Below are 22,323 nucleotides of genomic sequence, written 5' to 3' on the forward strand. Positions count from 1 at the left end.
CTAGTTAGAAGATTTTATTCATTTATTTTATTAAACTAATCAGCAATAACACTTATCTTTTCCTCGTGTATTAATAAAAGAGAACATTAAATTTTTTTTACGAACTTAATATTGAAATCCGAATTATAATACTGTCTACTTTCAGTACTACTGCGAACATTGCTGGGCAACTATCCACTCCCGGCCAGGTCGGGAGTTCCACAAGCCGCTGGTGAAGGAGGGCGCGGATCGGCCTCGGGCCGTGCCTTTCCGCTGGTGTTAACCCCAGCTGCGTTGTCCCTAATTATCTCGCAGCCCTAGCTAATTAACTACCACCTCTACCGATATCTCCCCACCCTCCCCTCACGTGCCCCCAACCAACCTTCACTTCCCTCTATCCCCATATTACTTACTTACTTACCTACAACAAGAACACAGCCTCAAAACTGCTATTACTACTACTACTACTACTACTACCACCACTACTACCACCACTCGATCGTTACGTACTACCACTACTCTACTCTACTACCACTATTATTACTATTACTATTACTACTACTACTACTACTACTACTACCACTACCACAACTACTATTCTACTACAAATTATTACTATTACTACTACTACTACTACTACTACTACTACTACTACTACTACTACTACTATTACTCCACTGCTACTACTTCAAGTTGTACCGGTTTTACTGGAGGAAGAAACCAGCCACTGTTGCCCGTCAGTCGATGCAAACTCTCCGCGTCGCTCCGATCTTCGACCTCGCATCCGTAACGACTTGCTAACCGCCGTCGGTATCATCGTCGGACCAAACTGTTGCCGATCTAAATGACTTTGCCGAACCGGAAACTGATCTCGCGCCTGACGAAGGCGTCGGAAGAGACAACAAGGAGCAGAGGGGAATGATCGGATCCACGCCGAGCCGACATCGTCGAGCCGGAAGAAGGAAGAAAACGAAGAAAGACACACGCCGAGACACAGGATTCAGAAGAGAAACGAACACGGATTCTCAGTATATCGATTACTCGTACACGTATAATCCTATCTGTCTGCGCTGTAAAATGCACCGGTTCTGCCCGAAAGATCGAGTACTGTTAGTTACCGCGAGTCTCGAGGAGCGAGCAAGCGTGGGAGGGGCTGCTGCCGCCGTCGCCGCCGCCACCACCCTCGCGTAACACACACCCCGCGCCCGATTGCCGGCACCGATCCTCCTCGAGTATCTGCCGAAATCGCCGATACGGATCCGCCTCGCGTTTGCGTCTCGATCCGCCGCGGATCGTCTCTTCCGAGTTCGACTGCCGCGTGCCGAAGGAGTTGCTCCCCGTGTCGTCCATCCCGGTCGAGTGGGATTTTGATTTTGCGAAGCGCGACCCGAGTGGACGCGGGCGAGGCGACTTTTCGACGAACGGGGCTCGTGTTTTCTCGCCGACGTCGTCCGACGAATGTTCGTAAGAAACGCGAGTACCTGATCTGACGCGAGAGTGTGCGCCAGAGTGAGCGAACGGGATTGGAAGGGAATGTGAGAGAAAGAGAGAGATAGAGAATAAATGAGCAAGATGATAGTGGAAACAGGCGAGATCGGAAAAGACGCGTAGGCGAGTGATAAGGGCCGGTGGAAAACCCGGAAGAGAGTGATAGGGAGAGGATAGAGACGAGGTATAGAGAGACGAATCGTTCGCATTGGATGTTAATCAGTAATGAAAAAAAGCCACGCTTCAACCCGCTGTGTAGGTAATTCTCTGTATCACAAACACAGAACACACACACATATACATATACACGGTTTCCTAGCTATTAAGGACTTATTAAAAATACATAGGTGCGTTGCGGAATGCGTTTCTCGTGCGGATAACGCGACCGCACGCTCGTAGAGAGGCATTTGAGAAAATGATTTTTTACTAATTAACTTATTCAAGTGAGAAAGAAATAGCGTAGAGAATAACACAAACAGGAAACATAAATGGGGAAACCGAAATGTATTAGGGAGAAGTGGTGTCACACGGGCGATGGAAGGAGGAGTAAATAGAAACCGACGTAGTTCAATTCTTCAAACGCGAACGGCTGTATACGACACCGTGGCGGTGTGCCCCAGGTTGTCCAGGCCTGCCTAGCTTAGCATTCGCACGCCAGGTTTCTCTGCCAATTTTCTTTCCCGAAAAATAAGAAACACCGGTGTCAGTGATCTTTACTAGACTTCGCGCGGGAAACGAAGGAGTCACGAAGCCGAGCCGCGCGTATCGTCCGCCCGCGGAGGGGAAGAGAAGTGCATCTACTCACTCGTGGAGAACTCGCGAGGGCCAAGGGTTGCCGCTACCGCCGTCGCTCACGAATTTTACGCATCCCGATTTTATTATCACTATGTGCAATATATAAACGGTCGCTCTCTCCGTGGCCGGCGCGCCGATGAGAACGATCGGTGATACGCGAGACGTATTTTCGACCTACGCGCGATTTCCCTCCTCACCGAAAACGTTCGATAATAAGCGTAGAATATCCGCGAACATCTGCGAGCGTCTCAACCCGTGCGGTCCCGTCTCTTTCGCGAAACGCGAGCGGCGTACCTCGTGGATCTTCTCTCGCGGCGAAACGATCTCGCGCTCGACTTCGCGCAGGCTGATGAGAAAAAGAAACGCGCTTGCGAAACGGGACGCAAGGGGGCGGGAGGGGTGTCGTTTCTCAAAACCAAAGTAGCGATAGAAACCGTGAGTCGCGGAATACCGGAGCAACGTGTTATACATAGCATGATCGTATCTAATTACTCTCTTCATACGTCCGATAGATGATTTGCGAGAGTGTGCGGCACGTCTTGAGGGATCGCGCGTTTCGCGCGCGGGACACTATTATTTAGATTCGTACATTATACATATATATGCATATAGAGAATGCCGCATGTTGTCCGCTCCTGTACATACATACCGATCCCTCTCTTCTAACCGATTAATCGATTTAACCGGCGTTTATTAATCGCGACCGCGAGTATGCACGGTTTTCTTAAATCCCTTCAAAACGAAACGGACTTTTTCGCTGAGTGTATATAATCAAACGCAATCGCCGTAGTTCAAATTAAAGGATAAAAGAAAAAAGGAGGGAAAACTTTCCGCCGAGACGCAGGATTTCTATTCTCAAAGGGTTCAAGGTATAGAAAGAGAGAGAGAGAGAGAGAGTCTTGGTTCGCAGGACCTCCGTAAATTTTAGGCATGGCGCTTCCTATCACGCGTCCTTTCACCCGATTCGCCCCGGCGATCCCGGCAAGATTTAATCGACGATTTTTCGACGCGTTTTACCTAAAACGAAGGCAACTTCCCGTACCGTAATTAGTCTCTCACTCACGAGATTATTCTTCGGTACGTAACATAGGATACTTTTGATAACTAACCCAGTAGTAGTGGAAGCAGGCTTAGCGCTAATACCGGACGTTCGTCATCTCCCAGTGACCCTTTTGTTATGCAAAAAAGGCGTGTCTCTTTACAATACTTCCGACAATAGCCGGGTCGTTCCTTCGCGAGACGACCGAAAGGTCGTGGGGCTGGGAAGCGTCGTGCCTCGGAATTAGTATGCAACGTTGTGTGTTCCGCTTCGTAGATGGCAAAAAAGCCCAACATTCTGTACGTAGCAGCAGCAGCAGCAGCAGTCGGAAGACGTAGTTTAAACCTCGCATGACGAGTCTCTCGCGATACTCTTCTTCTGCGCACGTATCGGACTTTGTACAATCCGCGAACACACACAATACACGTACATACACACACACGCACTCAGAGACAAGAGCACACAGCACACAGGTCGATTACGCGACCGACGATTCGCGAATCACATATTTGCGTACGGATATAACGAGGGAAGGAACAAAAAGAAGTAATCCTCACACACACGTCTATATATACACATATATATTTATTTTTTTGGTACTCCTTTTTGTATATATATATATTATATATATATGATATATCTTATCTCGCCGCACGTAGAGATGATAGGCGGCGGCGGCGTTTATTAGGAGACAATGTGAAAGAATGCATTATTATTAGGCGGGTGCTGTGTGACAGAAAGCGCAGTAAGAGAGGCGGCCGCGTTCAACGACGACCCTCCGTCCCTTCGTCTGAGACACACCGTTCAGCCCGCGAAGACACGAGGACACGCGCACGCGTTCGACGCGGACGAGAGTCGCGTGTGGTGATGAAGGGGGGGAAAAAATTAATAAATCCAATAAGACAGCGGGAGGGAGGAAGGAGACGACTTCTCGTCGCCGACCCTCTTCGACTCGCGCGCGCCCTCGATTAAGGTAAATTGGTGCACGGATTGGATCCGAATCTGATCGAAACGCGGGCGAAATTTTAGATGAAGTAGGAGACGAATAAGAACCGGGGATGTAGAGAGGATCTCGAGTCGTCCTTGCGACCAAAGGGAAGGGGAGCAGGTGGGTAAAACATTAGTACATAATTACACGTATATTAGTTGGTAGAGCGAGTACGTTGAATTTTTCTATCCGTTGCTATCTCTCGCAATATTCTAAATAGACACGATCGACTTTTTCTTACGCACTTGACGAAAGCCCGGAATCGTTTCGATCGAAAGGATTGGCGGGACGGAGAACGGAGATCACGCGTGAGTGAGAAAAAAATTAAAAGAGAGGAGCGAGAATGGGGGTGGGACACGACGAGAGATAGGCGAGAGGAGGACGAATATGAGCATTAGTTAGTGCAATTTTACATACGAGTCATCGTTCTTATAAATCGAGCGAAAGAGAAAAGAAAAGAAAGAGAGACAGAGCGAACGTGAGAGAGAGAGAGAGAAAGAGAGAAAGTGGAAATAATTTGTGCGGCACACGCGGGCAGTAAATAAATTAAAACGCAGGCCGCGATCGGGCATATCCGTGTTGTTATCGCGGGCAAATTTATATATATATATGTATATGAGAAAAATGCTGGCGAGCTCGCGCGCGCGGCCGTGCACGTGCGGAAATCACGTGCGTGCGCACGCAAAGCCGGCTTATATATTAGGCGAAAATTTTTCTCAACCACACACTTCGCGAGCACGGGGCACGTGTCGTCGAACAGGCGCTCGTGCACGGTCACACACTCGCACATACACACATAACACACATACACGCACGCTCCACTAATCGATCGATATAATTGTGTAGCGAAACTTACCTAGGTACCAATTCATCTAAATCAATTGATAACTAAAAATATATATTGATATATACATATTATATATATATAAATATATATTATATATATAGAGAGAGAGTAGCGTCGTGTTCCAATACTTGAGCGAGTGAGTACTTGGACAAGGACCGAGACCGATTTTTCTAGACAAATTTTTCTATAATGTTCAAAAAACGGATAAAAACGTGCGAAAAAAAAAGATAGGCAAGCGAGAGAAAGGAGGACAGGACGTATCGTCCCCACGCAAAACGTCACTTCGGGAACCTGTTTCGGGAGCGCGAACGCATACGCGAAAGTACATTTAATTCTGGCTAACACATATATACACACACACACACAACACTCATAATCCCCAAAGTAAAAATCGTAAGTACGAGTATACGATCTTTTTCATGTCGACAAGTACACGAGGAAACCATCGAGAAATTCCTATAAGCACACAATTTTTTTTTCCACTCTTACGAAAACACGTTCTATCAAACACGTGAAACTTGAAACTACGGTCGTGTCTCTTTGGATATGGGTGTCTAGCTAAATGTTCAATCTCACTGTGTGTACTCGGGTCGTTTCGCGGGTTTCGATCTCCCCATCCCCGATTGATATTCCCCCATTCCTCCGACCCGACATCGTGTACCTCTTTGTGCGAAACACTTATTTTTGTGCTAGCGATTTATAAGGCGCAACGAAGGGGGAAAGAGGTGCGTTAGGTATATTCCGTGTAAAAAAAAAGTTCAGGCTCGCCGTCTAGATTCCCGAAAACCGACTAAGATATCTCGCCCTGGCTGACGCGAGAGCGATATTTTACGGTCACGATGACAATACACCCCGAATTTTTACAACGTAACAAATAGTAATCCGACCTAATCATCAGCTTCCTGAATTTCGACGAGGGAGATACGATCATTATATCTGTAATCATTAACGATCGAATTCGCGCGGACTGTGCGATTTATCTTACTGTGTCGGTTTCCGTGAATCTTTTATTCTGAGCCGTCGCCGAATAAGCTTTTTAGAAATTGAAGGGTTTGATGCAGAGCAAAAAGGCCAATCCAATTTACAAGAAAACAATCCATGCTTCTTTTTGTATCTAAAGACATGAAATCATATTGTAATAACGATTATGTATACAATACATATGAAATATATAATAACAATTTTACTCGGGAAGTAAAATTGTTCTTGGTAAGAGTTACCTGCGATAAACGCAAAGTATTTTGCGCGTTAAATCCTTCAATTCACGTCTCTACGGCGGCCAGATTAAGTTGGATCGATTCCCATTTTGGCGAACGCCACGTCTAATTTCGCCCGGTACCTTCGATTTCGTTTATATACATGTAGATTGAAAGGGAAGAGAAAAAAAAATCGGAGAGCGGAGAACCGCGAGCCCACATTTTTTGCGACGAACACGCGATATCTCGTCGGAACGAAGCAATTGGATGCGAGATTCCGAGGAGATACCGCGCGCGAGTATCGCGAAGCGTGCGTACGATCGCACGACGCGAACATATCACTCGCGGTCTGCTGATCGGATTACAATCGGCCGAAACTGGACGAAGGTTGCTGTCGCGAGACCGGGACACCCTCCGACTTTTCTAGTTGTCGCGAAGTTGCTGCATGCTGTGTATCTTCGCGGAAGTCACTTTTGCTTGCCGTTGTCGTAAATAAACGCACGTTTTGTGAAAGTTACGCACGCGACGCGCGTCTTTATATTATTTTCTTATAAATGGATGTTTTTCGCGAGTTCCATTCGAGAATCTGTTCTATTCGATATCCGTGTTTGAATGAATTAATAAATAGTTACGTTTTACGATTTTACTTAACAGATAATGTCACTAGCTAGTGTTTAGAGTTATATTTTTTTATGTTTTTTTATTATTTGATTATATTAAGCAATTTCAGAGCTTTTTTAACGCATGTTTTTTTTTTCTTAAAAAGCATTGCAATTCATTGTAGCATTATTACAATCGACTGGAGAAGTGTAGGCTATCTAGAGAATTTGTAGACGTAATAAAGTAAGTTTTACGATAGATTTATAAGAAGGCATTTCACAATGCGCTTTATATTTTATTATTCCGAACTGAAAAATTGTTTGTTACTAATACTTTGTACCGTCGAATGCCTTTCTTTCTGCTGCAAACGCAACTTCCCAGATTTACTAGAACTCAAATTCTGATCGCCGTAGATTCTAACAAAAAAAAGAACCTCTTTTGGCTCTATCGTGCGCGGCGAGGAAAGGGGCGAGTAGAAAGAAAAGAAAGAATAATATATAAAGCCGCGAAAACGCATGCATATGCACACACAACACACACACACACACACACATACAGCATCCACACACGCACACACAACATAGACACTGTCAAACGCCTCTGCAAGCGTGGCGCGCAATGAACTAGTGAAACGAAGTAATCGCAAAAACTACATCCGCAATACAGAGTTAACGTTTTGAGGTACGCCAGTAACAAAAAAAAATAACAACAAAATAATAATAATATGTTAGGTGTGATTCTTCACCTCCTTTGTAATATGTGTGATAAAGCATAATATATAATAATATAATGACAATTATATAGATATATATATATTATATATATAAAGTACTAATATATAATTGATAATAACGATTAAAATATCTAATATATTGTGACAGACTTTGAAGGAAAAAAAAGAAAAAGAAACGGGATGCAATTGAAATTAGCTAAAAATATTGCACGACACGACAGTAAAAAGCGAAAGGAGAGATAAATCGCGTGTGAGAATTGTAAAGAGGATTTAAGAAAAAGAGAAAGATACACGCAGTTAATTATCCACTGAGGCTGCAAAAAAGAGCGATTAAGCGAATATCGGTTCGCTCGTACTCAAGCGGACTTACTGTCGTTCGGGTAATGCGCGTATAATTAAAGACAAACGTAAGACGAGAGTGAGAGGGAGAGAGCGAAAGAGAGAGAACGAAAAACATACATTGATAAAACAAAAAAACGTGGGGAACGAGTAACAATGGTAGTCATTTACGATAGATTTGTATTTTTCAGTGTTGAAAAGTTTTTTATACCGCTGTTATATTCTTGTCTAAATATCTTAGTTCAGAGAAGTTGCGCGAATGCGTGTTTGTAGGACATTTCTGCGTATCTGCATGCGCGAGTGCGTGTTTGTATGCGTGTTTGCGTATGAGCGAGGGGGTGCGTGCGAGAGAAAGAGAGAGAGAGAGAGAGGCACGAGAAATGGGAATGATCTGGCGAGAGAAGTGCCGAGAAAGAGAGTGATGATTTATATCCCTCGTTGTCGATATGATGATCGTGCGATCGGAGGATTGACAAAAAAAGGGAGAAAGGGCGAGAGCGCGCGAACAGCGGAAAATGTGTGATTTTCCTCATCGATACGATACCCAAACGCGAGGACTCGTGCCGTCTAATTTCTAAATGAATCGAGAAAAATAAAAAAAAAAATGCGATTTGATGATTTTTGTATAAAAGGAAAAAAATTTTTTAAATTTTAAAATAGCAGACAGTTTGCACGATTCCTCGCGTAGAAGGGCCTCCCTCGAGATGCGTTCTCTCGCGAGCTTTTCGTGCGAGAGAGAAAGAGAGAGAATCTCGAGGCGAGAGGACTGGTAGAGTATTCATCGTGAGACCGAAACCTCTCGCGCGGGAGGAGGAGAGCGGAAAAAAAGGAGAAGCGAGAGATGTGCGCGCGTTACGTAAGTAGGATTCCTAATGCCGCGAATTATCATGCGAAAGAGAGAGAGAGAGAAAGAGAACCGCAGAATCGCGTACACCTCCTGCTCACCCTCTGATGTACCGTTTTCCGAGTACGATTTAATTAATTAATTTTTATTTTTTTAAATAAAGTTATTATTCTTATATTTTACGATGCTATATAGATAAATCTTATAGTGTTTTGTAAATAAGAGAGCGATCATCACATCTCAAATCATCATCTTGCTCGTTGTTCTTTCTTTTTACACACATACACACACGTATACATGTATGATCGAATCCGAAAAAAAAGTTGCACAACAGCATCCAGTAATAAGTGTAATAAGATCAATAGCTTTTTTATAAAATCTACTTTATAAATGCTGACAGCCATATCGCGAGAATCGTTCTATTGTATCATGACTACTACCGATTGCATCATCGGGAAGTCATTGCATAATCTTAATTAATTTGTACGTGCGTGTTTCAATGTATAGCCTTTTGAGAATTTGACGAGGAAGCTTTATCTCTGTACAAAATTTTTTAGATTAATTTCTCCGGGAAAGAATTTAAAGTTACACCGTTGTACCGAAACTTTCGCATACATGTAAGACGTTACACGTACACGTACAAGAGCATCACATAATCGGCCTGCGCCGACGTGGGAGGCGACGGGCGACCTACATGGCCCTGTCGCGTCGCGACGATGTAAAATGAATTTTGTAAATTTATAATAAAATTTTTAATACAGCACACATCGCCCGTCGGCGCTTCCACGCGAGCGCGCGCAAGACCGGTTCGGTCGAGATTTCGGTTTCTCGAGCGTACACTGAAAAAGAAAGAGTTTGGTGATAAAAATTAAATTTTAGTGAAATAATTTTAATTAAATGTTTCATTAATACAATCGGATGTTTAGTAATATTTAATAATTATATTAATAATAACCAAACATAATAATAAGCAATCGTTTACTGAACAATTGTTAAATATTTGATTTTATTAACTCAACATTTAATTGGAACTGTTTCACCAAAAAGCTTAGTGATTATCATTCTTATTACCAAACTTTTTTCAGTGTAAGTGATTTTTCTTTTTCTACCTGTGCCTCCGACACTTCGAGAGGTGCCGTCGTTCTTTTTTCCTGTTTTACTAGTTTTACGCCGCTTTACGGAATCGTCGTCGACGAGAGAGAGAAAGCGCATCACGACAACGATGATCGATTCTCACTGTTAGTCTGAGGTATTCCGCAACGATACTGCTGCGATTTACTGCGATCTATCACTACGATTAAGATTATTCGTATCTATTATCATCGCCACTATTAATTATAACGATAGAGTCATTATTTTAGACATTTCTACGTACCAAAGAAACAGTTGGAATACGTACACGTACAACACACAACACACATACACATTCTCACCCACATACGCGCAATTCAAACGGGGGGAAAAAGTCGGAGGCAGATTCGAAGGCTGATCGAGAAATCGTGACGAGAGAGGCGTTCGCTGGCATTCTCGAGAATCTCAAGACCTCGCCGAAATTCTCCGTCACGTCGACCGATCGGCCGGTTTTCATTTCATTGCCCAAGCAACGAAATCATGAAGCGCGACACGGAAACTAACTGAAACTAAAAGGAAATGATTCCTATTATCCTGAACGAAATTTCGGTAGGATCGCGCCGAGAGACAACACGGTCAAGGAATCGATACGGAAGTTCATAGGTACGTTCATAGACGCTCTTGCTGCATTTGAACTCTTTTTGAGATTCATTAAAGAATGGCACGGAGTCCAGTCGCGCCAAGACATTTTCGACGGCTTTTGATTACCTTTCACGCGTCTTTTGGATTTCCACGTTGTTTGGCTTGATAGTAAATGAAATTTCTTCTTGTTCTTATTTGTTTTTTTTTTTCGCATTAGTCAATTGTAGTACATGTTGAGTGCGAGGCGAGAGGCCGTCTGTGTTCGCGGCTCAGCCGATCGCCCCCGCGCGCTCGCGCTTAGTATAATTCGATTAAAAATATATAGATGTGCGTAAAAAAATATATATATTATATATATACGAATGAAAGAGAGAGCAAGTGCGTGTGTATGCGTGTATGTATGAGCGAGCGAACGGTAAGCTTAAATATTAAACGGCAAATCTTAGAGCGTGAAGATAACGCGATAAGAGTATTACGCTAATAAGCAAGCAGCTGGGCGCAGTGCAATGAATTGTGTTAAACGGAAACGAGATGAGGGGAGAGCCGACGTGCACCGCGTGCGAGAAGGCGAAGGGTACGACGCCCCACCTCCCTAGATTTTTTCTCCCTTTTTTTTCTTTTTCTCGAGGATGATCCGCCGGAAGTGGATGTGGCCCGATATTAGAGGGCCTGATACGTGGCCGCGGGAAGCGAAATTGACCAGCGGTCCAGTGTCCCCAGAGGCGAGCAAAACGAGAGAGAAAGAAAGAAATCGAAAAAGATCGGTCGGGATTGAATCTCCGAGCGGGGGAGGGGGGGGGGATTCGGGCGGAAGTGAAGACGAGATCGTCTGACGACCCCTACACATCCCGTTTATATTAGCGATTCGCTGTCCCTTTCTAGATAATATAATCCTCTCTCTTACTTGTAGCATACACATACACGCACGCACGTACATACACACACATACACATACACACGTAAACGCACACAGATGCAAAAGGTGAGAATTGAGTTGATCGGGCTTGTCGCGCCCGCGCCCGGGCGCGCGTGCCCACATAGTCGAATTACCACGAGGAAATGGTTAAAAAATGCAGATAGTCCCTCTTAGGTGCGAAAGTAGCGTGTTTTTTAAATACTATCTCGAATTTCTACGAAACCTCGATTAGCGAATCCTGTACCTGCATTAACTAGGAAAAAAAAAATGAGACTCCCGCGACGACGTGGGCGGTTTTCTTTTTTTTATATTATATATATAATATATAGAATTGCCGCGCGTCGAGAAGAGGGAGAGCGAGCGTTTCGCCACCGTGTATTTCGTCAAGTATTTGTAGAATCGGCTTATTGTTACTAATCTTTAATATATATATTTAAGATATTATATATAAATATATATATATTATATATATATAGATATTGTCCTAAGCGTGTAATTGTGAATACGAATTTCTATGATCTTGTAATATATAAATTATATATATACATATATGCATTATACGAAAGAAATCGGAGGTGTGACTTTTACGTACCGAGTTGCATACTGACATGAGTTACGTATCGAGTTATCACCGCGTTTTAAGGCATTGACCCGCAGCAAATTAGGAAAGAGAGAGAGAGAGAGAGAGAGAGAGAGCATGCGTGTGTATGTGTATTTCTCTCGGTCGTGCATGAGCCGTCAGGCTCGCTAATAAAATGTCTATTAATCATCCGCGCGCAATACGCGCGGTATGTACGTGTGTATGCGTATGCGTGTCCACATTTTGCCCACCTCTGGGTAACCTGGCTATAATCTGTCCCACGAGCGAGCGCAATTTATCCGCGACATCTCTTCTTTCGATTTCCCCCGCACTCATTTCGGGTAAATTGATGATTTGACGACGACTCGACCTGGAACTCACGCGGAAAGTGAGAATCAAGCCAAGGGTAGCTTAACTATTCTAGTTTCCAGTTGTGAAAAGACACTTGCTCGAAAAAGGCGAGTAACGTTTTGCACGATCCTTTCCTGATAGCTTCGTCTGCACATTGGGCATTACGCAAGTACGTTAAAACCTTTTAGAAAAATTATCACGGCGTGCCATCTTTGTGTACCTTTTTGTTTCTTCGTCGAGCAATTTTCTGTAATCGAGTCTCTCTCTTCGCTCGAACGACAGATCCCTTCTCGCATCTTGCATGCTCAATTTCGTCCCCTGGTTTTCATGTATTTCTTGAGGATGGGAGGCGTGTTTTGAAAAAGATATTCCCAAAATAAGGAGGCTACGCGAGAACTAAAGATTGAATATCCAAGGAAATGAACTCTTGCAATTAATTAGTTGAACGTTTTCACGAGATATATCTCAAATCTTTAGGAAGAAATAAAGAGGCGATATTTTCCCAGAGCATTTAACATATAAAATAGCGTTTCAAAATTAAAAAAAAAAAAGATTAAATGTTCGTAAAGAGAAAATAAGCTATTAGTTACGTTTTTCACGAGATATTTTAAATTTAAATCTTTAGGAAGAATAGACGCGATATTTTCTCAAGTAAAGAAAAAAAATGAAAAGCATTTAAGAATTAAACTCGGCTCTCGAGGAGAGCCCGTGTCCTCCAATGTCGACAAGATTCGATGGAGATAGCGAAATTACCGCGACGGGATCACGTCGGAGGGACCCGCTGATCCTGCGGATATAGCAAATGACAAGATGATTATATCTTTTTAGGGAGGGCGTAGTAGGCCGCCGCGCGTGTTTTTCCAGCGCGATTTCAGGCTAATCTCGACCTCGATTCGGCGAGATAAGGATCATCTTTATCGTCGACCGATCGATAGACGGAAACGCATGTTACGATACACGGCGGCGAAATTTGTATATTCGCGCGTGCTACACACCAACAGACACATTCCCGACACACATTCACGAAACATACGTGCGCATACATAACACACACGAGAGCACACGGCACTCTCACGTGTCACAGTGTACTCCTTATTCGAGTGACATATGATGACGACGACTAGAGTAGCGGGATGTTCCTTATTTTTCTCCTTTATTTTTTTTAATGTGTGTAACATTTTCGGGGGGAGTTTGGAAACTTTGTGATTACGCGTCTTAGAGCACGAGACGAGAAACACGGAGAGTGAAGTAGAGTGACGCGCGGGGGATGAATGCGACGGGATGAAAGAGAGAGAGAGAGAGAAGAGAAATGTGTGTGCGCGAGATGCCGATTTATTGATTGTTCTTAGCAGCTAGCGTGTAGCGTGTCGATATCGATCTAGGAATACTAAACGATAAATCACACGAGAGCGCGCCCGCGGTGCCTCATGCAGACCGAAAAGGGAAGAAGGATGAACGAATAAGGAAAAAAAAAAATTCAAAGCACGCGCGGCGCGCGCGATCGTTGCTAGCCAATTTGCTCCAACCAGTCCTTTTTTTGTACCAGTTCTTTTTTCTAAATAATCTCTTTATATTGTAATGTGTATTCTATATATGCTTAGAACGAAGAGAACTTTTGTATTAAACACGCGACACTCGACGCGCGCGTCCATCACGAGACACACGAGTCTAAAAGAGTTAAAAAAAAAAATGGTAGTAGCGAATTTTTTACGACCGCCGAGACGATCGCCGAGATTCGTCGGGTCGATTGATGATCCTACAATTAGCTCATGAACGTAGGGGCGTTCCTTCGACGCTACAATCGCGAGGGATTAATAATAATAATAACAATAATTATTATTATAATTACGATGTAAGAATAATTGATCACAGACACACACGCATTCTTGCGGACGGGATGTTCGGACAGACGATGGATATAGGTTTCGTTGTCGAGGCGGCGTTCGGTCTCGCCGTGGTGTAATCGGTGATCGAGGATCGTCAACGATGATCGTTTCGACATCGCGAGGATCGACGGTGCGTTCGTTCGACGAACGACGCGCGATACTTACGGCTGTGAAACGCGACAGACGTAATCCCCCCCCCAAAAAAAAAGAAAAAAAAACGGTTTGGCGTACATTCGAGACTCTAAGAGGCACGAAAATGTCCCGGAGTCATCCCTCGAGGGATGTTCAAAGATCAGGGGAAACGTCCTTTAAATATCCGGACATTCGCGGTATCCCCGAGAATAACGGCAGTTTGGGGTGTACGTCGGACGAAGAGAAGGATGACACACACACACACACACACATACACGCGTGTAGGCAGCGAGCGCTGATTTTCGACACTCTCGGAAATCGGGCTGTCGTTCTCAATACAGTTAGAACTGTCATGATTTCGTGTCGCGCCTAATGTGATGAGAAAGAGCGAATCCTTCTCGCGCCATATTTACGAAACATCTCTGAGTACATTATCCTCGATTCCCGTGGAATCGGGAATTTTGGTGATCAATTGGGAATCGATTAAACGATGCTTTGATTACCGTTCGGCTCCTTTTTCGCAAAGCTCGATTCGCGTAGACGTAGACAGAAGTCGTTGTGTTTCGACCGCTCCGAGGCACCTCTCGTCGCTCATCGACATCAAAAGGGGGCGAGAGGAGTTGAGAATACGTGCGGATTCGCGAGGGGAACAAACGAGAGCAAGCCTTTTCCGTGCATTAGATATTTTTTTATATACGACCGGTCGCCGCGCGCGTCTTTTGCGAGTTGGAGAACGCTCGCGCGATTTCTCGCTCGCTACGTTTCTCGGTTTTGGAACGCGGAAAACGCGAGTGGGGAAGGGTACGACGTATCGGGTGCGCGTGGACGTCGAGTGAGCCGAATCGTGAGGGTGAAAGGAGAAAAAGGAAAACGCATTATAATCATAGGACGATGATTTTTTACCATTTTCTAAAATATGTCAATCGACTTAAGATGTTAGTAGCACATGTTAATGTTCGATATATTCGCGGACTTTCGGGAACGAGCGTGCGTCTGTGGCAGGAGTAGAGGGATTTTCACAAGCGTGCCTGGGTGCGTGAGTGCATTCGCTCGAGAGGAGGAAAGCGTGATGAAGTAGCGAGAGAGAGACTGAACGGAGAGAACGCGCGTGCTGCGGAAGCGAGTGAGTGCGAGAAGTGGATTCTCAATTAGTCGTTGCACACATTAGTCACACTGAAAAGAAAAAGTTTAGTAACATAATCTAGCTCATTGGTGAAATTGAATTTCAATCAAACGTTTGATTAATATAATCAAATATTTAGTAATTATGTTAATACTAACCAAATACAGTATATAGTAGTAACCAATCGATTATTAAACGGTTACCAAACATACGGTTACTGAATATTACTAAATATTTTATTATACTAACTATATATTTAATTGAAACTATTTCATAAGGCTTACGTCAGAATCCTACCGGTAATTATTATTACTAGACTCTTTTTCAGTGCACGGATATCCGAGAGGATGTGGAGAGGGGAGGGAGATTATCGTGTATTTAGTTAGTGATTTTCTAGCTTTCGATCGCGGCGTTTCGAATCTTCCGGATCTCATTTTTCTATGCGCGAAGCGACAGTTTCGGTTCTTCGTGTTCTCTGTTTTTCTGTGTTCACGTTCGCGATCGCGAATTATCTCGTGAAAAAACCAAAATCGCCGAAGACGCGCAAATCTGAGACGCGATTGCAAGACGCGTTGATCGCGCGATCGAACGTAGCGACTTAAAATATTATAGGGAACCACGTCGTTCTCGCGTACGAAATATCCTCTGATATATCCTTTTTTTAAGAGCTCCACCTTTTAGCATTTTACACCGTCGCATGTCTTGTAATTAAAACTGTAGCAAAACTCATCGTCGACTGACACGTATTATGGATACCCGTAGGCTCGATGGATTATATGGTCGCGTGGGCGAAGAGAAAAAAAAATCATTTTTTTTTTAATCTCTGTTGTCACACACTTTTGTCGGAATTATTGTCCCAACAAGTGAATTCCAGCAAGTAAATTCAAATAAATTAAAAATTGCGATTTATTTTCATTTATCTGAATTCGCACTTCAGAGTCTCCAAGTATTTTTGAATTTAAATGGACTCAAATGGATTGAAATACGAAACGGTTCGTCATTTTGAATTTGGATGGATTCATGTCCTCATTATATCACTTTTGGATTTAAACGAATTGAAATACGAATTGCGAAATGAGCTATTTCATCATGTTGAATTTATATTATTTTTGAATTCAATTGCATTCGAAAAATCTGAAACGCGAATTCGAAAATATCAAAATAAATTTATTTCTATCTACTTCAATTCATTTTTGTTTGTTGGAATTCTTAACAATTGTTAACACGTGCTTTGAATGTTTATCTGTTTTTCTGATCACTCAGTGTCCTCTTTATTAATTTCTACAAAAAAAAAGGTAAATGCCCCAAAAATTGATATTATATAGAAATAAATTGCTTGAAAAATTTTTTTAAATGTATCCGTCGCCGTATCGTCGTTTATTCTTGATATTTGCATGTCGACGCGCACTTTGAACCATTGTCTTTATTTTTTTAATTAACGAATATTTTTTAGCGATTTTTTTTTAAGTAATTTAATATATAAGGAAGTTTTTAGTAATTTAATATATAAACGGAATACTACAAATTAACAATTATATTTTATAACGATATCTATTTTTTTAATTAATAAATACTTTATTAATTTATAATGCATAAACGCGGAGAATGTGTATACTGTAAAAAAATTAACAGTTATATTTTATAAGAATATTTTATAATGTAATATTTTTTATTTGCGAAAACCGTTATACAGAGAGCTCGTGATATGGAAATAGATGCATCGTGCGGCTATGTAATTTTCGAGCTCCCGTCACCGTGAGAATACCAGTAGCGCAGTATTATTTACTCGTAGAGGGAGAGAAAGAGAGGACGGGGCCGTCTGTTCGCATTTACCCTACGACCGATCGCCGTAGACAGATCTAATCGTGCAATCTGCGCGAGATCGCTGGCGAGATTACGCGGCGCGTCCCCCCGCGTCGTTGCCGATCGCCGTACGAGATTCGTCGCGTTCATCAATCCTCATCCGCATTGTCGATCGCATTCTCCGGATCGCTCCTGTCGACTTATGCTCAATTTACCCGTTAATTCTTAACGGCGAGCTTTCGCTGAGACTGGTCATTGGCGCGGAGGAGTCGGAAGTGAGAGAGGGAGAACGCAATCTAGCAGCCGAAGGACCGAGGTGCATCCTCGAGCGACGGGCGTCCCTTTATTGGGGTTTTTTTTTTTCACGAATTTACACGCGGTTGGATCGAAAGAAGCGTCCCGCGTGTCGCTCCGATAGCGACTCCTCGCTCTTCTTCCTTTCCTTCGAAAACGGTCGCCCTAGTCTCATGCAGAGAACGCCCATAGGAAATGAATGTAGAAAACGAATAAAAAAAAGAGGGAGGGATAAGAGAGAAAGAGAGGGAAAACTCTCTAAATCGGAATCAGTGTATATTATTCACTGAAAGACAGTGAATAGTCCGATTTCAGTGGTATGCTTATAACTATATCAATCAGTGACATGCACTGTGACAATACACTGATTCCGATCGGTAAGAGTACCCTTTTCTCAATCGGAGTCACTGAAAAAACAATGAATAGCCACTGACGATCACACAGTTATAAGTATAGCACTGCAAATCAGTAAGATTTCACTGATGCAGATTTAGAGAGCAAAGTATCCTACGAGAGCCACCGCACCAGGCCAACGAACCGAGGAACCCACGCAATACATTGTTATCTCTATCCGGAGTCGACGGAACCTTCGTAAATGTAAAACATAGCCGTGATCGATCGATAATCGTAGCTTAATTAGCGGTAACACATAATAGAGTTTATTTTTTGGTCGCAGAATATTGTTATAAATATATTTAGCCGAGAGAGAAAGAGAAAGAGAGAACGAGGGATGTTTGCGTGTGATGTATGCCTGTGTATGCGAGTGCGGACGTGAGGAAGACTATCCCCGAAGAAGGCGCGAACGTTTAGAGCGTAGAATACGATGGTACGCCCCCCGTGATAGGTGCGAAAGTGGTGCGCGTGATGCTGTGTAATACGTACGTGTTCGCCGTTGCGTCTAATGCGTGTAAATGTTGAAATGTGCGGCTCCGTGCGAAAAATGTGGAGTTCGCCGCGACGACCCACCCCCGCTTCTCGCGATTGAACTGTACGGCGAACGCGCTGACGCTCAGATCTAGGATGAGAATTACCACTGATACTAAACGGATACTTTTTCTTTTCAAAGCAGAGCGGTCGCCGTGCACGAAACGCGATATCGAGCCCGAGAAAATTCCTCCGGTCTCAGTAGGATAATCGGGAGTTCCAGTTACACGCCTTCGTGCGTATTTAACGAACGCTCGATTTTTAGCGAGGGGGTCGCGATAACGGCTCCACATCATTGATCACGCAGCCATCACGATCCGAGTCCTTACACGTTTAGCGCCAGGCGTGATCTCCCTCCTTTTCGCGACTCACTTGCGCGCATTTCCACAATTTTTCCTTCTTTTCTCTCTCTCTCTCTTTTTTTAGATAAATATAAAATCCGGAGCTGTGGCGCTAAACGATAGGCGAGGATTCCCTGCGAACGCGAGCCTGATGTAGAATGCGAAGAATATATTGTGGCATTAATAACGTTAAGGTATATCGGGCATATGTGCGAGAGAGAGAAAGAGAGTGAGAGACGGGGACCGTGATGCGTGCGGTTTCGCGTAGGATAAGTTCTCCTGCAATTTCGCAGCAATCAAGGGTGAATATTTTTACCGAGGGTCCTATAGCGAGCCGCGTGAATCGCTCGCGAACGAGACGTCGCAGGGGCTCGAGTTCGGCTCGCATAGCCCGGTATCGTCGTTAGATCTTTATTAATTTTTAAAATTACACACGAAACTTTGATCGATCGGACATAACGCGCGATGCGATTATATCCAGAGTTCAAGTTTTTCAAGTTCTTTTCTGCTCTTCCTTAAACCGCAGCTGCCGCACGTGGCACGGTGCGGAGGCAGCGGGGCAGAAATCGTTTTTGCGCTGACTTAGTAATATTATAAATGTGTATGTACATATAAATGTATAGACCTACGAGATGCAGAACGCGTGAGAGAGAAAGAGAGAGAGAGAGAGAGAGAAAGAGGCAGAGTGTGTGCGAGAGCGACTAGAAAGGAAACGCGAATAACGAACGCAGAAGAGAACACGTGTTGTCGTGTGCGTGCGCGGGACGGCCTCGTTAACGATAGATCTCTCGGGAAGCTGATCAAGGCGGGGGTGGTCTCCTGCCTCGGTGTATCGAGGCGCTTCTCGGTCGAAAGAAGAAAATTTGAAGCTTGAAAAAAAAAATAATTTCCGCTATTTTTATCTCTCAAAAATATGAGAGGGGGGAAAAAGTTATCGTGACAGCGTTAATTTTTTTGGCTTCACCCGTTAACGCTACGTCAACCTAAATACGGCTAGTTAGGCGAATATATTATTATCGTGTTGTTAGAAATTTTATTTTCATTGTTAGAGGGTGAGGCGATGCCTGCAGTTAAAAAAAAAGAACCGAAGCCGGTCGGCGGTAACGGGACAACACGCGGTCCCGCGCACGCATGTACGCATGTAGGCAACGACATTGATATTTATTAATTATTGGCGCGCGATGTCCCGATCGGGACGCGGTTTCCCGCGAGGAATGAAAGAGTAAAGAGCCTCGTCCTCGGGGAAACCGCTCGCTCGCGGCGACGCGTTTCGACTCGTCTCGTTGGAGAACGATTTATCAGTAGGATCGTACTTTCATGCTCGTTTCTCGGTCACACTTAAAACACGTACACACGAACACACACGTACACATTATTATAATTACCCAAAAGTAACTTGTACTATGTATAACTATTACTATTTTTATGAATTTTTGTACATTTTTCTAATTATTTTGTATAATAATCGTTAGCGGAAAGAGAGAAAATGGCAGAGTCTGACACCCACCTCCCCAAAAAAGTGTTCAAAGCGGAGAAAAGGAGCTACATAGACGACGAAAAGAAACATAAATAGAGGAAAAGAAAGACGAAAAAAAAGGAGAGGAATTTCGGTGTGAGTGTGATTATTACGCGAATCTCGTGCGAGCATATGTATGCGAATTTGCGAAAAAGAAAGCTAAAGAAAAGTAGCGAGAGAACAAGAGCGAAAGGAACAGAGAGAAAGAGAGAAAAAATGACTGAAGAATGCAAAATAGATGATAGAAGAAGTACGTGGAAGAGCGTGTGGCGTGCGTGTGCAAAATTTTACGAAAGTAGAAAAAAAAATGCAAACGATAGAAAGAAAGGAGAGAAAAAAAAAGAAGAAGAAGCCACGACTGTCGACAATGTAGTTCACCGTTTGCCTGTATAATCTTGTCTTAATCTGTCTCCTTGTCTGTCTGTTTGTCTGTCTGTCGGTTTGTCTGTCTGTCGGTTTGTCTGTCTGTCTGTCTGTTCGTGCTGTGTTTCACAGGGGAGGAGAATTCGTTAAGATCAAAAAAAAAAAAAAAAAAAAAACAAAGCGACGTAGCGTTACTTTTTCTCTGGAATATACGACGCAATGATGACGATAACGATGACGACGACGACGACAATTTTTATGTTTTGTATTAAAAGAAAAACGCGCGACGAAATTTCTTCGTGACAAACCCGCTAAAGACATATAAATATGTATGTATGTATATTTATATAAATATAAATATACATAAATATATATCGTAAGAAGAACGAGAGAGAGAGAGAGAGAGAGAGGGAGGAAAAATGGGGGAAAGAAAAGAGAGCGATACCGACCGAAAGAAGGGGGAGATGGAGAGAATGGATATAAAGTATCGGGAAAGTATAATAAAATAAAAACGACTAAATGATGTTCAAAACGACGATAAAGCAAAAGAAGAAAGGAGAAGGGAAAACGGTAGAGGCGGAGGGTATTTAAATAATTCCACGGCCCTCCGCTGGCAGACGCCGCGCCGCGCCGCCGCGAAAATGTGTGAAAAGGAAAAAAAAAAGATCTACTTCGTATTTGACGACGTGTTTGTTATAATTATAAGGGTCACCTTTTCTTTTCTTTTCTCGAAATGAAATGCTATAAAATAGATCAATTCTTTCATGGATATACGGTGTCCTGTTGCTTTCGCCCGATCCCGAAATGCGAGAATCCTGCAATCCGGCGAAAGAGAGGTGTCCTCGATTTCTCGCGCAAATGCGACCGAGCGAGGGGCTCGGAGCGGAAAGTTGAGCAAAATAAACTCGCGAGATTATCGTGGGATCACGGGATGACCCCGTACGAATTGTGAAATCATCACTTTGTAACACAGTAGAGCTACGGAGGTTCAGTTCCGATCTGACGAAGAATCGTTGCTCCGAGCCGCTCGAGCTCTCACCTCCCTTCCCCGATTCCTCGACGAATGCTCCCGTAAAGAAAAGAAGAAACGGAAAACACGGAGAAATGAGATATATATGTATATATTTTACGACGTCTCTCAAGTGTAGAATCAGTGAGCCGAGAGGCATCCCCCGTCTCCTTTGCCCATCCCCGCCGCATCCCCGCGTGCGATATATAGTTCGTAATATATTATTCTTCTACTCTTAATACTTGATATTTATATGTGCAACTTTTCGATTTTGTTCGTTTCCACCCTTTTTAGTACTTTAATAAATGAGTTTGTTAAAAATAACTCGATGGCGCTTCATTTACGTTACTGTTTGTGCGTTTTCTTCTTTCTTTTGCTTTTGATTGCGAATATTGTGTTAAATCGCTCGACACTCGCTTGAATTGTGAGTGCGCGAGTATTTTTATCTTAAGTTTCATGTTGATTTTATGAATTATTTTCGCGAGAACACAATATAATCTCGTTATAAGAATGAGAGATCTTCA

General features: G+C 43.3%; 1 protein-coding gene across 1 annotated transcript in view; it reads left to right on the forward strand.

Annotated features, from left to right (window-relative positions):
- Nucleotides 1-22,120, forward strand: part of LOC105207423 (cytoplasmic polyadenylation element-binding protein 2) — a 163,664-nt gene extending 141,544 nt beyond the window's left edge. Inside the window, exon 8 of the mRNA XM_011176869.3 lies at nucleotides 146-22,120. Coding sequence (XP_011175171.1) covers nucleotides 146-262 — 117 coding nt within the window. The 3' untranslated portion in view covers nucleotides 263-22,120. The remainder of the gene's footprint in view (nucleotides 1-145) is intronic.
- The last annotated feature ends 203 nt before the right edge of the window (nucleotides 22,121-22,323 follow it).

The sequence above is a fragment of the Solenopsis invicta genome, chromosome 16 (assembly GCF_016802725.1).
Source record: "Solenopsis invicta isolate M01_SB chromosome 16, UNIL_Sinv_3.0, whole genome shotgun sequence".
Taxonomy (NCBI): Eukaryota; Metazoa; Arthropoda; class Insecta; order Hymenoptera; family Formicidae; genus Solenopsis; species Solenopsis invicta.